Source organism: Vicia villosa, linkage group LG5, assembly GCF_029867415.1.
Source record: "Vicia villosa cultivar HV-30 ecotype Madison, WI linkage group LG5, Vvil1.0, whole genome shotgun sequence".
NCBI lineage: Eukaryota > Viridiplantae > Streptophyta > Magnoliopsida > Fabales > Fabaceae > Vicia > Vicia villosa.
In genome coordinates this window covers 124510212-124526721 of record NC_081184.1, presented here as the reverse complement: position 1 = coordinate 124526721, position 16510 = coordinate 124510212, and the positions used below count along the sequence as shown (strand labels likewise).

The following is a 16510-nucleotide window of genomic DNA, read 5'->3' as shown; positions in this document are numbered from 1 at the left end:
TATGGTGAAGGCACGAGAAGGAAGAGGGATGGAGAAGAAAGTGCTCTCAAAAGAGAGGGATGATGTCTCCATAGATGTAAAAGTAGAAGACCACCATGGAGGTGGAAGTAGAGGACCATCATTAAAATTAACACATTTGATTGTTTTTATAAAAATCACGCGGAGCTCAAATAAAATATTTATTATGAGAGAGAGATATCATATCTTTAAATAATTGACCCTTATTATTAGAGAGATCCGTCTAAAGAAATTTATTTTGATATTTTATAATAATTAATCTTTAAAATTAAATAATAAAAGTATTTTTATGTAGAAAAAAGAGAGATAAGCGTAAAGTAGACGCGCGAGAGTGAAGCGGTGGGCATGGTACGAAAGACGAGTTCTGAAACGAAACTGGCAGTGTCCTACCAAGAAGAACAAACACAAGCCACTGAAAAGAAACGAAACGGGTTAATATCAAATCAAAACCTAACTAAAGATTGATAAATAAACGCATTGAATAAATCAACTTTCATTTCAACAAAATTCCCCTTCCAAAATTTATTACAATTAGTATAATATATTCATTTTTGTCACTATATAAATTTGAAAATATTTAAAAAATTCGAAAAAGGTGAAAAAAGAATGGCAGCAATTGGGAAATGCACCACTGTCTCTCTTTCATTAATCATAGATCATACAATTACAAACACCTTTTTCTATTATCACTATTTTCTTTTACTATGTCCTTGTTGTTTTTTTTCATTCTTCTTCTATCCTTTCATCTTTTTTTCCCTCCATAATCTTTCTACTAATTATTTTTTGTTTTTGCTATTCCCCAAATATAACCAACCACACATCTCAATCACACCCCCTTCTCTCCAAGTAAGACCTAATTTAGGGTTTTCGGGAGCAAGGGTTTTTGTTTCGTAGGGTTCAATTTGTTAGGGTTTGAGCGAATGTGAGCTTTGCTTCAGTTATGGAGGAGGAGAACAAGCTACTGGAAGAGGAGAACAAGGTGAAGCGTAAAATGAAGTCTGCTTCACAGTTGGAGATTCTAGAAAAAGCATATGCTGGTAAGTGAAGAATGTTTCACCAATTTTTTGTGTGTGCATTTCTTTGACTTGAACTGTGAATTTGTGTTGAAATATATATTTTTGTATTTTTGGTTCAGCGGAGGCGTACCCGTCTGAGGCGTTCAGGGCTGAGTTATCTGTGAAGTTGGGTTTGTCTGATCGTCAGTTACAGATGTGGTTCTGTCACAGGAGACAGAAGGATAGGAAGGCTTCGCCGATTGTTAATAAGGCTGTGGCGCCAATTGGTCATGTGGATGCACAGTATGGGGTGATGGGCTTTACTACGATGGGAGCTGGATTGCCTGCAATGGAAGGCAGTAGTTACCGTGAAGCTCATCAGACATTACAGGAGCTGCGAGCTGTTGCATTGGTGGAAAGACAGTTGGGGGAGACATTAAGAGAGGATGGACCTATTCTTGGGATGGAGTTTGATTCCCTGCCACCCGGTGCATTTGGTGCACCATTAGGTAAACTTGGTTTTCTAATTGCAATTTTGTTTCCTATAGTTTTGTCATGCCTGAGCAGATAGTTAAAAAGGTTGGGAAGGGGAAAAGTTAATATTTTAGTCCCTAAAAAAAAATCTGGTTTAGTCCCTAAAAAAAATCTTGGCAGTTTTTTTGACGTCTATTTTAATTTATGCAACATATAAAATTTGCTTTAATCTTGTTTTGTTTTAGTTTGTATAATATTTGTTCATATTTATTTTAGTTCATACATTATACATATTACAAGAATAATTCCACTATAGACATTTACTATAGGGTTTTCAGTACTTACCTCCGGTTCAGACATTGAAGTTGTTCTGGAGCGAATCGGATTTACTTTTTCTTTGATACACTATACTTTGTGCCGAAAGTGTTGGTTCTTGCAAAACAAAAGGCAATGGAGGAATGAAAATAGGACTAGATCAAAACTGTGATTAAGAGTAGGATCACTTTTAATTGGCGGCAACTCAGACTTAGAAGTAGACTTCGTTATTTTAGGGAAGTTATGGTTGAAGATCAGAAATGAGGATGTTGTGTTGGATATGTGGCAAGACTAAACATGATAGGATTAGAAATGAAAATATTAGATAGTGTGTTGGGATAATACCTATAGGAGAGAAGATGGTGGAAAATAGACTTAGGTGGTTTGGGCATGTAGAGAGAAGACTTGTAGATTCTATGGTAAAAGAGAGTATATTAAATGAAGAGAAGTCAAAGATGAAGTGGAAATCCTAGAAAAACTGTAAGAGAAGTTATTAAGATCTCAAGATTAACGATTTGGATAGAGACATGGTATTGGATAGAACATTACGGCAAAAGTTGATCCATGTAGCTGACCTCACTTAGTGGGACAAAACTTGGCTGCTGTTGTTGTATGGTTGAGGATTAGAAACTCAGACTCAGAGTCACAATCATACATGCATTCATGCTCTCCCTCCGAGGCTGAAGACGAGTGAAGTAAGACACATTTTCGTGAAAGGTGACATCTTTATAAGCACAATGCTTACTGAGGCCGAGGACAAGTGGAGTAAGACACATTTTTCGTGAAAAGTGACATCTATAGAAACAAAATGCTTATGGTTGGGGGGACGATGACATTTGTACCCTCTCTGTTAGGAGGATAACCCACAAAGAAACATCTAAGTACACGTGAATCTAACTTAGTTCGGTATTGCTTATGGACATGGACAAAAACTATACAACCAAATACTTGAGATTCGTTAACCTGCAACATAGAAGCAGAAGGAAAAAGAGAGATTGTGAACCGAATAAGACTAACATTACCTATAATTTCGAGATGACACACAATTAATTAGTTAAGCAACAATTAAAATTGCTTCACCTTAATATGATTTTGGAAGAGAAGAGCTTGAAGTGAGTGATGACACGATTAATTAGATAAGCAACAATCAAAATTGCTTCATCCCAATATGATATTGGAATAGACGTTTGGAAGAGAAGAGGTTGAGGTAAGTGATAATTTTTTCTTTCTGCGATTCCATTTTTCTTTACGCTCGTTAGAACATATTCTTTTAATACCTTTTCCAAATTGTGTTTGTATCACACTATAAATTGAATAAATAATTGTGGTATTTCTGATTTATTATTCATCAAGAAAATTCAAACTACTCTGGAACAATCATTATTGTGGAACGGTCAATACTTTCAGGATGAATAGTGTCAATGAGTGAATAATGATTGCGGATGAACAGTACTTCCGAGATGAATAGTGTTGACGCATGAATGAAATGTTCCTTCTTAGTGAACAATGCCTCAAAATTTCATACAACCCACAATTAAGACAAAAACAAAATAAACCGCAATGACAGCAGCTAGGGTTTAAGCGGAAGTAAGACCCCCAAAATTAGGAGCTAATGATACCATGTAGAAAAAATATTTTAATATATTTCAAAGTTATAATTTACTGTAGGAGAATAACTTAAATAAAGATAAATGTAAACTTAATCGGCCTCGTACTAATAAAATAAAATAAAGATGAAGCTTGAAAGTTTTGAAATTTTAGAAAGGAAGGGTGCTTAGATTTTTTGGGTCAAATTAAGAAGTCTGCTCAATTTGTGTGTGTGTGTGTGTGTGTGTTTTATAAAATTTATCAATTAAAATCTCATTACCGATGCCTAAATTCCTTCTTTTTGAGCTCTTGAAAGATGTAAGGTGTTTTTGATCAACTTCAAAAAAACACTCTTATGATATATCTCTTTAAACAGTACTTTTCCTAAAAAATCTCAGTATCATAAAAATGTAAACAATTTTTTCGTGAAATAGCTTGTCTTTAAAAGCACAAGCAAATTGATCCTTAAAGTTGGCGTGACTTTAATTTAAGTACTAATGCTATTGAGCCCTTGGCAATTATGCAATTCCAGGAGCAGTGGCAATGGGACAAAACAGCCAATCTGAATGGCCTGTTGAGGCAAAGGTTTATGAACATCTGGATAAGGTTAGATTTCTGTTCTGTTTTTTCACTCCTTACTCTACCATTGCATAGTTTTAAAGAAATCTGTCGGATAATGTACGAATACAAATAAATCTGTTGAGTAATTTAGCACAGTTTTTAAGTTATTAATTTCAACTATATCAATTGAATATTTAAATATTACATTTTATCTGTATATCTGGTCGTTATTCCCTTCCTCTTTTGCAGTTATAGTTATATACTTTATCATGGGTGAACAAATATTTTTTATATGTATCTTTATGTCTTAGCTGAAGAAGTTCAATTTCTAGGGCATTTCAAGGACTCTCCATGAATATCAATTTATTCCAGAGCAGCCAACTGTTAAAAATGAGATATACGAGAGAGATACTACATCCGTTCACTTTAGTTCTCTTGATGGTGTTCCACATTCTAGTGCGCTGTCTTTCCTTAACGGGAATGAATCTGCACCTAAGGTATATGGAGTCCAAGGTCAGAAGATACCTGGTCTAAATCTTTTGTCCGAGTCTCAGCATCAGCAAGGTAGGCAGAATCATCTCATGCTTTCTGCTTCAGGAGGGAATGACAATGTTCCACTAAAGAACCCATTTGTTGATGTAACTCTTAATACTCAAAGGGGGGCTCACCAAGTAACTCTGATTAACACCCCTCTAGTGCTATCTGATAGGAGGGTTATCCACGAGGAGGAACTTTCAAGGTTTCAAAGGAAGCGAAAGGTATCTGCATCACATAATACCAACATGTTTTATCACTAAAGAGTGGCTGTTCATGACTTGTCTTATTCTCAGAATGAAGAGGCTAGATTGCAACGGGAACTTGAAGTACAAGAAAAAAGAATTAGAAAAGAACTTGTAAAACAGGATATTCTAAGGCAGAAGGTACTGGGCAGAGTTGGTCTCCATTTAATTTTCCCCTCCTTGATGATTATATTTATTCTGTTGCTTATATTGTTTTTCCGTACATAAAGAGAGAGGAGCAAATAAAGAAAGAGATGGAGAGGCAAGAACGTGAAATGCAGAAGGAAAAGGAAAGGTGCCTTAGAGAACAGAAGCGCGAGCAAGAGCGACAGGAAAAGTTTTTGCAGAAGGAATCAATCAGAGTATGTAAGATTGTTCTGCCAAATTGCCAATCACTCTGATCTGTCGTGTGGAAGTAAGAGATGCTTATGCTCTTTGTTTTTGTAGGCTGAGAAACTGAGACAGAAGGAAGAACTACAGAGGGTGAAGGAGGCGGCAAGGATTAAAGCTGCAGGTGAGAGAGCTATTGCCCGCAGAATGGTCAAAGATGCAATAGACCTTATTGAAGACGAACGTCTGGAACTCATGGAATTAGCTGCATCAAAGAAGGGGCTATCTTCAATACTGGATCTTGACTACGAAACTATGCAAAATCTGGAATTATATGGTGGTGAGTAATTTTAGCATTTGAGTCTACTTATATTTTCGTCTCATTTGCATTTACGATAGGAACCATCTATCAGTTTTATTAGAAGAAAACAGGCAAAAGCTGTTGTAATTTTATTCTTCAGCATTAGTTGGTGTTTGTGGGGATATTACAACCTAATTATTCCTTAAATTAAGGAGAATGGTAGCAAAAGAAAATATGTAAATATTCTGAAATAAATAGAAAATAAATATAGAAAATATTCCAACAAATTTCCTAAAGTTTGTGCAGTTCGTCAATTGTTAACTTTGTTAAGAAAGTGAAAGAAACAGATAGTGAGAGTGAAATCGGTATGTGAGGGAATGAAGTCATGCATATTCTGCTATCTGAATGTCATTATAACCAATTTGAATAGAGTAATAAATTGCATATTTATATGGCTAGCAACTCAGCTGCGAGTCAGTTAGATCAGGCAGCTGAGAGATTCTTTTATAATTCTGTTGGCAGAATCTATTAAAAGAACCTAATATGACTCCCGTTTGTTTTAAATTTTTTAAAAGTCATTTTTGATGTTCTAGTTATGTTTATGTGTAGGCTATTCTCAAAAATAATTTTCTTGAAAAATGATTTTTATGTTGAAATGAAATAACTATTTTGGATTAGCTTCTTCTGAGAGAACCATTTTTAATAGAATGGATAGAAAAGCATAATTTATGGTGTTTGTGTTTTTTCAACCATATCAATGAAAAACTATTTTAAATTTTTAACCTGCATAATTTTCAACTCGAATGTTTTTCAACCATGGTTTATACATTTTTTTAAAGTCTCTAAAGAGTAATCTCTAAAACTTGAAAGTTTCTTATAAAAAAAAGATTTTTAAAGAATCTAAAACCAACAGGCCCCTAACAGTCCCAGTAGAAATGACTAAACAAAAATTATTAGTAGCAGAATGTGAATACCTATTTAAATAATCTAATATAACAGTCCTAGTAGAAATGTAGAATTTGTTTTGGACACTTTCATTCTGCTGAACTGTTTGGCATCCGACTCATTTTGAAAGCAATTAAATTGAAGTTCCAATATGCTGCAAGTTGACTTGATCCTAAAAAATTGTGTTAGACCCCTGATGTTTATATTCTCTTTTATGGTTTTGAATTGTTTCATGGGGTATATCTTATACTCCCTCCGTTTCTTTATAAGTGTCGTTTTAGAGGAATTTTTTTGTTTCTATTTAAGTGTCATTTTATAGTTTAATGTTATAATTTGTCAATTATACCCTTACTTTCTCAATAAATTCTTTAATTAGTCATTAAAAAAAGAGTGATTATTGAATTTCTTTGGAAAGAGAAAATAAATGAGGGCATAATAGAAAAAACAACTCTAATAATCCACTATCTTGGTTGAAGAGCTTTTTGCTAAAATGACATTTAAAAAGAAACGGAGGGAGCAACTGGTTTCATTTCATGTACTCTACACCTTAATACCTAAAGAAAAAGGGTGGCATAGTTTTCAAGTCTCCTACCATTGTGGGATCTGGGGAGGTGGAGCTGTACAGAGCCTTGCCATTGGGAGCAGTGAGGCTGTTTCCCCCACTAGAACCATTGGCTACTAGGTCCCAAGGAAGCTTAAGCTTGCAATTGGGCTAAAGCTGATCTTCTCATGCATGTACTTTTGTATTAAACAAATTTTTTTTGTTTGAACCATTTTGTGTGCACGTTGGTTAAAGTCTAGATTGTGCAAATTGTACCCTTTTCTCTATACAATATTGGGAAGTAAACAATTCAAATATTAAAATCTAGCTTTTGTACAGATGTTACCTTTCCTAACTACCATTTGTATTATGTGTTACTTTCAAAATTAATGACAAAATCATCACAATTGCTGCCCCTTAGATTAAATGGATCTGCCAGAAATTTGTCACGGTTCTGTACATCTTTATTATGATCGCTTCAAATTTGAATGTTTCTAATATGAAATAGTTATACTCATATACTTAAAAAAGTGATTTCCTTGAACATGGAACGAAACCAAATGTGCACTGGTTTTTCAGATGGGCCTACTTCCTTCCCACCCAAGTCTGTACAGTTGAAAAGAGCTTTTTCAATTCAACCTTGGGCAGATTCTGACGAGAATGTAGGAGATCTTCTAATGGTAAGAGGATTTACCCATTTATGTGATTTTTTTGGAAAACTTTACTGACTGGTAAATGGAATTGGCTCAGACATTGATTTTAATACTGCCTGAAAGGCCAAGAGGCTATATAAAGTTGTGAAAAGCTATCTTCCTTCACTCATGTAAATGATCCCTTAGTTCCTTACATCCCTAGTTATGGTTTATGGTTCAAATACGTTGCTGATTGTGCGTTATCTTGCGCCAAATGGCTGATTTTATTTTCTACTTGGTCTTGATTTTTAGTGAATATTAAACCGGTTGTCACTTTGGAATTATTATTTTTTATTGTGTTCTCTAATCCCCACTAGACCATCAAACAAATACCTGGGTTTGCCCGTATTTATGCTTTGTTTTTATTATTGTGGTTTCAAACAATTAACCTGTACCAAATTGTTCAAAGTATAAACTTTTATTGCATTTGTTACCATCTATGGCTTACACAATTTTCTCAATAAGAACATAAATGGTTTATATGTAGGTTTGGAAGTTCTTGATTACCTTTGCTGATGTTCTTGGAATATGGCCATTTACATTGGATGAGCTTATACAAGCTTTTCATGATTATGTAAGTATTCCTTTCAAATCCTTTGGTTAGCAAGGTCCCTATCCAAGGTATTGTTTGTCCTAAAATTATTGCTAAGCATGTGCTTGTCCAAACCAAGGGTTCAATATTTATATAATGAATACCAGGAGGCAAATTTCCTAATTAACATATTTGCACCATACCCGGTTCCCTAAACATAGATGAACTTAGAGAAACACTGCATGTTGCTAACAGTGCTCTTTGTCAACAACTGATCAATATTTTCTCTTAAAATTGCAGGACCCTAGGATGTTAGGTGAGATCCATATTGTTCTTCTGAGATCCATTATAAAAGATGTTGAAGATGTTGCAAGAACACCCACTACTGGATTAGGAGCTAACCAAAATAGTGTTCCGGGCTCTGGTGGGGGGCATCCACAGGTAGTTGAAGGGGTAAGTTTTCTTTTTTCATTTTTCAGCTTCCAATATACTTTCATTGTTTTTACCTTAAACTTAAAAAAATCCTATTTGATATATACTATCAGGCATATGCATGGGGTTTTGATATAAAAAATTGGCAGCGGCATTTAAATCCATTAACATGGCCAGAGATTTTGCGACAATTTGCCTTGTCAGCTGGATTTGGGCCTCAATTGAAGAAACAGAATATTGAGCCAGTGCATCCTAGCAACCATGAGGTAATTTCTATGTACTCCATTCATCACTAATTATTTCAAATGGAACTATGTTGTCATTAATTGTAGTTACTAGCTGCAATAGCTAACTTATTTTACTTCAGGGGTTGCATTCTGGGAATTTCTTAATGAAAAATTATCATATACAACTGTTGTGATATTTTTATCAACCAATGCCTCGTCTAAAAAAACAAACTTGCATTAAAAGGTGCATCAGGTGTTTTACAAAACGACGGAGAAATAGGAGACATAAACCATCAAATTTCAGATTGAGTGGTTGAAATGGAGAAGGGTCTCAGGTGTTTTATGTGACACAAAAGTACTGCTCAAATTTTATCAGACAACTGTAAGGCCGACAATGTTGTAAGAGACAAAATGTTGGGTGGCCAACACGAAAATAAATTAAGTGCAACAAATATGAGGATGTTGCGTTGGATGTGTAGTAATACTTGGCGACATAAGATTAGAAATGATAATATTAAAGAGAGTGTTAGGATAGCACCTATAGTAGAAAATATGCTGCAAAATAGGTTTAGGTGGCTTTAGATGTGTAGAGAGAAGACTTTTGTATTCTGTAGTAAGGAGAATATGGAGAATATATCAGATGAAAGATAGCCAAATAACTAGAGATAGAGGAAGACCTAGAAAAATTATGAGAGAAGTACAACATAAAATAAAATAACAAGAATGATTTTTAATTAATTTTTCTTTTGAAAGGGATGTTGGAGGAAATAGGGTCCAAATCACCCACCCTACTCCCTCTCACAAGCAATGAAATTGTGAGAATGTTACTTTTTCAGATGAGTGGTACATGAAATTTTGCACACATGTTTATGAATACGTGATTGTGTTCATATTCATAATTATTTGTTGCTTAGCAAATGATTTTTAGATATTTAATAACAAATTGTGATTTGAATTTTTTGTTTGGTTTGGTTGTGGCCGTTTTTCTCTATCTCCTCGGTTCCAAGTGCAGGGTAATGATGGTAAAGATATAATTTCTAATCTACGAAATGGAGCTGCTGTTGAAAATGCTGTTGCTATTATGCAAGAGAAAGGTTTAACTAATCCAAGAAGAAATAGGCATCGATTGACGCCTGGAACTGTTAAATATGCTGCATTTCATGTCCTTTCTTTGGAAGGAAGCAGAGGCCTCAATATATTGGAAGTTGCAGACAAGATTCAGGTTTAACTATTCTTTCCGTGTCTTATTTATTCATTGTCTCATGATACCTATTCAATTTCCTCATTCAATTCTTTGTTATTTAGAAATCTGGACTCCGTGATCTTACAACTAGCAAAAACCCAGAGGCTTCTATATCTTCTGCTTTGTCTAGGGATACAGAACTATTTGAAAAGACTGCTCCTTCAACATACTGTGTACGTCCTGCATACAGAAAGGACCCAGCTGATTCTGAAGCAATTTATTCATCTGCCAGGGAAAGAATCAGGATATTCAAAAGCGGACTCGTGGGTGCAGAAGAAGCTGATGATGGTGAAAGGGATGAAGATTGTGAAACTGATGTGGCAAAAGATCCTGAGACTGATAAATTAAGAGTTCAAACAAATATGAAAAAGGAGGTCTCAAGTCATGAGGAATTTAATGCAAACACTATTGTGAGAAGTGGGAAGGACAATGCTGAGGTTTTGCAAACTCCTGATAGTTGCCATGAGAAAGTTCATGAGGGGTTAGGATCAACTGCTGATGGAGGCTTTAATGAACAGAAAGATGTTCGTAGATCTAGTGAAATTAATGGGGTTGCCGATCCTATTCTAAAAGGCATAGATGTTGATGAAAACACTCTTGGTGAACCATGGGTACAAGGGCTTATGGAGGGAGAGTATTCAGATCTTAGTGTAGAGGAGCGTCTTCACGCTCTTGTTGCTTTGATTACTGTGGCAATTGAAGGGAATTCTATCCGTGTTGTACTTGAGGTATTTTCTTTAAGTTTCATGCCTTGATTTCTCATTATTGACTTGTGTTTGTCCTTAGAAATGATTTTTGTGTGTCTCTGTCTGTGTTGTTTATGAGCAATGTTGCAGGAACGTCTAGAAGCCGCAAATGCTTTAAAGAAGCAGATGTGGGCTGAGGCACAACTTGATAAACGACGTATTAAAGAGGATTATCTTGTTAAAATGCAATCTTTCTCCAATTTGGGAAACAAGAGTGAACCAGCTGTTACATTTCCATCAGTAGGGGATAAAGAGTGCCCAGTGCATACTGTTGAAGTTGAAAATGAGAAGGCTTTACTCACTCCCTGCGACCAGCATGAACAGATAAATTCAATGCAGGAAAATCAAAATCTTATGCCGAATTCGTTAGAAGCGAACTTGCAGAAGCAAGATTGTTCCACTGGCCAAGATAATTATTCTCTCCAACAATCTATTTACGCTGCTGAAAAATCAAGGTCGAGTTTTAAATCATATATTGGTCAATTGGGGGAACAAATTTTCATGCATAGATCATTGCCTCTTGGTTTGGATCGAAGACGAAACCGATACTGGCAGTTCATTACTTCTGCTTCTCTAAGCGATCCAGGTTGTGGCAGGATTTTTATGGAATTGCATGATGGCTGTTGGAAGCTGATTGATTCTGAAGAGGTATTGCTTCTACGAAGCTGAACTAATCTTTAATGATCATTAATTTATAATATGATTTCCAAGTGTTATTATTGTCCATTTTCTTATTAGCACCAATTATTTAGCATTCGTTAGCATTAGATATCATGAATGCTTCCTGGTTCTGCAAAGCTCCCGCCATGACAGGGTCCAAAGAAGTGTTGGACCCATTATGAAACTATTGTGGGCAGCCTCACCTTGCATTTGCAAGACTTTGATTCCACAAGTGCCCACAACCTTCATGTCAGTGAATGACAACACTAACCTTGATACCTTGCCCCCCTTCATTCTCATGAACGCTATTATGCTTCTACATGCTGCCCAGTCTCAGTGTAAGGTTATGCACACTTAAGAAAATCATTTGGTATTCTACTTTCCATGTAATCCGAGCTTTGTTGACTAAAATAACCTTATTAATAAAGTAATTAGGCGGGTTAAGATACAACAAATAATGGTATCGGTGGAAAAAATCAATGCTTCACTTTTGTATTCTGAAATAATAAATAATACCAGGCAAGCAAATATTTGTGGGGTGACACTTAATGAGACAGAAGAAGTAGTTTGTTTGTTGTAGTTATACGTTTTGGATTATCCTGGGTGTTATTCTGTTTTTTATTGGTTCTTCATTGCATTTGTTTTACATCCAGGGTTTTGATGCTCTATTGGCATCATTGGATGTACGTGGAATCAGGGAGTCCCACTTGCATGCGACGTTGCAAAGAATTGAGATGTCCTTCAAAGAATCTGTTAGAAGAAATGTTCAAAATGACATGAAAATGCAAAATGGAGACACTGTCGAAAAACTCAAGACAGAGGCAGTTAAAATGGTCACAGACCAAGATTGCAGTACTAATATTTACCGTCCCACTTCTGTCTGCATGGATGATTTGAACACATCAGTGGCCTCGACATCTTTTACGGTTCAGCTTGGGAGAAATGAAGTTGAAGACAAAGATGCTTATATGAGATATTGGGACTTTGAGAAATGGATGCTAAAGGAATGTCTAAATAGCTCAGTATCATGTGCAATGAAGTTTGGGAAGAAAAGGTGCAAAGAACTACTTCTCATGTGTGACTTGTGTCATCATGTCTATTTCTGTAGAGGAACACCATGTCCTTCATGCCATAGAACTTTCAGTATCAATCAGGGAAATTCTAGTTCTTTTGAACATATTGCTCGTTCTGAAGACAAGATGAAGACCGACACTCATTTTTTTCTTGATTCATCCTCTTTGCCATTGAGAATGAGGTTGCTCAAAGTCCTCTTGTCAGTTGTTGAGGTGACAATCTTTGTATTTTACTGTCACTATGGTATATGGAGTAGTTATAGATATAAAAAATTTCTGAAAATTTGTTTGGAGGGTTGGGATCCTCTCATGTGGCGATTTAACATGACTATGTCATATTTTTCTAGATATTTTTCTATATTAAAAATAATTCTTTGGCATAAATTGCAAATTGGTGGTAGTTTTCTGATTCCATCTCCAGATAATCATATAATGAATTTTATAGCTGAAAACTCATGAATCACGACTATTGCTAGAACATCATAAAAATCATAGAAGAAAATGCTGGAGCACAATTCCTGAATATTGGAGACAAAGTTGTAGTTGAAATCCCGTAGGAAAGAGTAATCCACAGTCCAAGAAAGAACAAGGAGAGAGGAAACAAAAGTGAATACTACCGACTCAATTTGTGTTTTAATTGTAAACTGATGATTTGTTAAAAAAAATACATGGTTGAAATGTGTTGACATGGCACAGGCTTTGTTAAATTGCACATGAGAGGGTGCTAATATGCTGTTCAGATAAAGTTGCTATTTTTTTCACTGATAATGTTTGTCTCTCTATTGTAGGCAACTCTTCCTCAAGAAGCTCTTCAAACTTATTGGACAGAGAGGTACAGAAAGTCTTGGAATTCAAAGCTGGAAGCTTCCTCATCGACTGAAGATATTCTGCAGGTTGTAATCTGGCATGTCTTAATAGAGCATGCTCATACTTTGGAACTTCTAGTTTGTTGTTAATTATCATTAGTTTAAATGCTCTTGTTTTGGCCAATGTTATGGTTGTAACAAAACTGCTCAAGCTCAAATTTGATCTGTGTTTTGGGTGATTAACACTAAAGAAGTCTGGGGTCATTATTTTGATTGAAAAAGTCGTAACTAATGAATTTTAGTTTCTTTTAATTGAATTGACGTTACACTCTCAGACACAAGCTTTGTATAAAAAGGAATCTCCAAAACTTAAGGATTTAGAAAAGATCAGAGGTATGGGAATAAATAATGAATATGGAACAATCAACACTCCTCATTCTGGAGCTATATGTCACGTCACATACATCCAATTTATTACATGTTTGCTATTTTAAGACCTTACAACAATTTGGTGAAGATGGCTGCTAATTGATTAACAGACTGAAGAAGTCTTGAATTTGCATCACAGAATATTTCCAAACTTAATGACATTTGACCTCAATATATTTAATCCTTTTATGGAAAGACATTTTCTTCACCATAATATGTTTTCTTTTGTGCTCTTTATTTCTTCCTTGACGTTAGTGGAATGTGTATAGCTTTTCTTACTTGTTTACCTTGTTACTGCTGTCTATGTCAATGACATCATCACATGTTTCTTAGATGTTGACTGCATTGGAATGTGCTATAAAAAGGGAGTTTTTGGCTTCAGACTATGAAACTACCAGTGAGCTGTTAGGTTCTGTTTGCTCTTCTGTATGTCGTCCTAATGATATCATTCGTGGGGAAAGGATACCTGTGCTTCCATGGGTGCCATATACAACTGCTGCTGTGACTCTAAGGCTCATGGAACTCGATGCATGCATATTTTACACTTCACAACAAAAGCTGGAGTCGGAGAAGGATAAACAAATTGGGGTTGTTATGGTAAGTATTTCTGTCATCCTGCTTTTATAGTGATCTATGCTGAAAAAGGGTCATTAGTGGTGATGCAATAATTGTTTTTTCTGATAAGGATTTTATATTATTGGCCTACATATGTTTTATTTGAATTTCCCCTATAATTCTTGCATATCTACCTTTCAGAAGCTTCCATCAAAATCTGTTGCTGCTAAAATTTCCTACAACGCATGTGCGATTGAATCTTCATTTCAGACTAAGCATACTGTAGAGAACTGGGGTGCTCTTGGTGCTGGTCTTGAGAGCTACAGCAGAGGACAAAGGACTCGACAAGGCCGCAGTGACTCTCATGGTCAAAGATCACAAGGAAGAGTTGCTAGTTCAAGACCCACTTCCAGAAAGAGAAGTACTACATCTAACAGCAGGAGAATAGGAAAATTACATGGATGGAAAGGGACACTGAACGGACAAGGACGCGTTCGGGGTCGGAGGAGCATTAGAAGTAGGCAGAAACCAGCAGCCAAGATGAATGTGATTAATGATGAGAGAGATACCCCAAAAGACATCATGGAGGAAACACTAATCTTTGTCAGAGAGGAAATTAATGAAGGTGAAACAGAAGCCAATGTTCTAAATGCTAGCAATTCGGAAAGATCAGGCTACGAAGGTGATCTTTATCGAGCAACAGGAGACGAAGTGGATATGGATGATGATGTCAATGACGATGACATTGAAGATGGGCAGGCAGATCTTATAACTGGAGGGAACTCAAACACAGGGTACAGCAGAGAAGAAAATGAAGAAAAAACCGAGGATCCAGATGGTGTTGGTTCTACCTCATTAGATTACAGTGATTAAATGTAGCATATAATGTATGTAGTATAAACAGGCCTTAAGTTAAAATTTGTAATTTTATTTAGTAATCATGTAGCCATGTAGGAATAGGCCAAATATCAAGTGCTTGGGATAGAATGTGTATGCTGCAATGCAAAATTATAAAAGAAAATTCGCTTCCTCTGCTGTTGATAAATATAAGTATATAACGACAGCAGGAGAAAAATTACCTGTCGAATATCATTTGACCATCGTGAGCCAGCAGCAGCAGCAGTCATTATGCGAGGATTATATCTTGCACCCATAATCATCGGTTACTTGTACCAATTTTTAAAGTTTTTTGAAAAAACTTTAAAATGTTAGTTAAAAGTAAAAAAATTTGATAGTTATAATAAAATGTGGTAGGAACACATAAAATTGAAAAGGAAAAAGTAGGGTTTTGTATAGGATTTTAAATGCAAAAGTCCGGATATATTAAAGAATCCCATGCGTGTTTTGACCCTAGCGAATATTTTGAAAAAATTTGGGGTATACTAGAGAGGTCATTTTTAGAAAATATCTACTTAGGAACTCCCTTTTTTCTCATTCACTTTCCATATCAGAATTTGAGTAAGATGTTGAGGAAAAATAGTGGAAAATGTGGATGGAAGAGGGGAAAGGAAGTAGCCGAGTCCAAGCTTAAGTATCAATATGGATGTGCACATCTTTAGCAATTTTGGAAGAAGAGCTATGATCAAACATGAAGATCATCATCATCACCATCTCAATCATTCAATCATGCAAAACCATAATCTTTATGACATGAGGTTAGTTCCATAGCTATATTCTTGGGTAGGATCTGAAGAAAGTTGGATGTTGATGGCTGGATTATATATTACTTTGTTGTTTCCTGTTCGTTTCGATTGAATGCTCGGATGTGGTTGTGATGTATATTTGGATCGAAGTAGGCCTAAGCTACTAGGTAGTAAGACACTAGTATTGATGGACTTAGTTTCCGATGGACTATTGTTGTCTAAAAGGACGTATTCTCACATGCTGTTAACACATCAACGTTATCGATATCTCATACACACCTGAGCTACCATTGTGATGTGCATGTGGGAGTCTTATAAGGTTTTCCCCACTAGCTGTTAACACATCAGCGTGTTTGGTATGGTGGAGTTGTGATGCTATGTAGGAAATATCACTTCAAATCCACCTCTAGTGATGCCAAGTAGGCAATATCGCTAGTGCTTTCGCCCGATATGTAGACGTGCTTTGCACTTGCTGTTAACACACCTGCGTATTGATGATTGACAGGATAGTGACGTCACATAGGCAAATGTCACTTCGTTCCGGATTAAATTTCGATGAACTCGTAACAAAAGGGGTTGTATAGTCACATAGGCATAAATCACCTTGGACCCATCTAACTCATCGT

At 35.8% G+C, this 16510-nt stretch overlaps 1 protein-coding gene across 2 annotated transcripts; it reads left to right on the top strand.

Annotated features, from left to right (window-relative positions):
• Positions 1 to 532: 532 nt before the first annotated feature.
• Positions 533 to 15328, top strand: LOC131602348 (homeobox-DDT domain protein RLT2-like). Of its 2 annotated transcripts, none has more exons than XM_058874435.1 (18): positions 533 to 1055; positions 1154 to 1522; positions 3922 to 3995; positions 4283 to 4708; positions 4781 to 4870; positions 4960 to 5091; positions 5177 to 5399; positions 7426 to 7526; positions 8026 to 8112; positions 8371 to 8523; positions 8616 to 8768; positions 9742 to 9951; positions 10035 to 10700; positions 10809 to 11366; positions 12032 to 12664; positions 13240 to 13344; positions 14020 to 14283; positions 14446 to 15328. In XM_058874435.1, exons 1-18 carry the CDS (start codon positions 959 to 961, stop codon positions 15112 to 15114), a joined length of 5010 nt encoding a protein of 1669 aa, XP_058730418.1. In that variant the 5' UTR covers positions 533 to 958; the 3' UTR covers positions 15115 to 15328. The 2 variants fall into 2 exon arrangements, with proteins under 2 accessions (XP_058730418.1, XP_058730417.1); XM_058874434.1 differs by having other exon boundaries at positions 534 to 1055; positions 14443 to 15328.
• The last annotated feature ends 1182 nt before the right edge of the window (positions 15329 to 16510 follow it).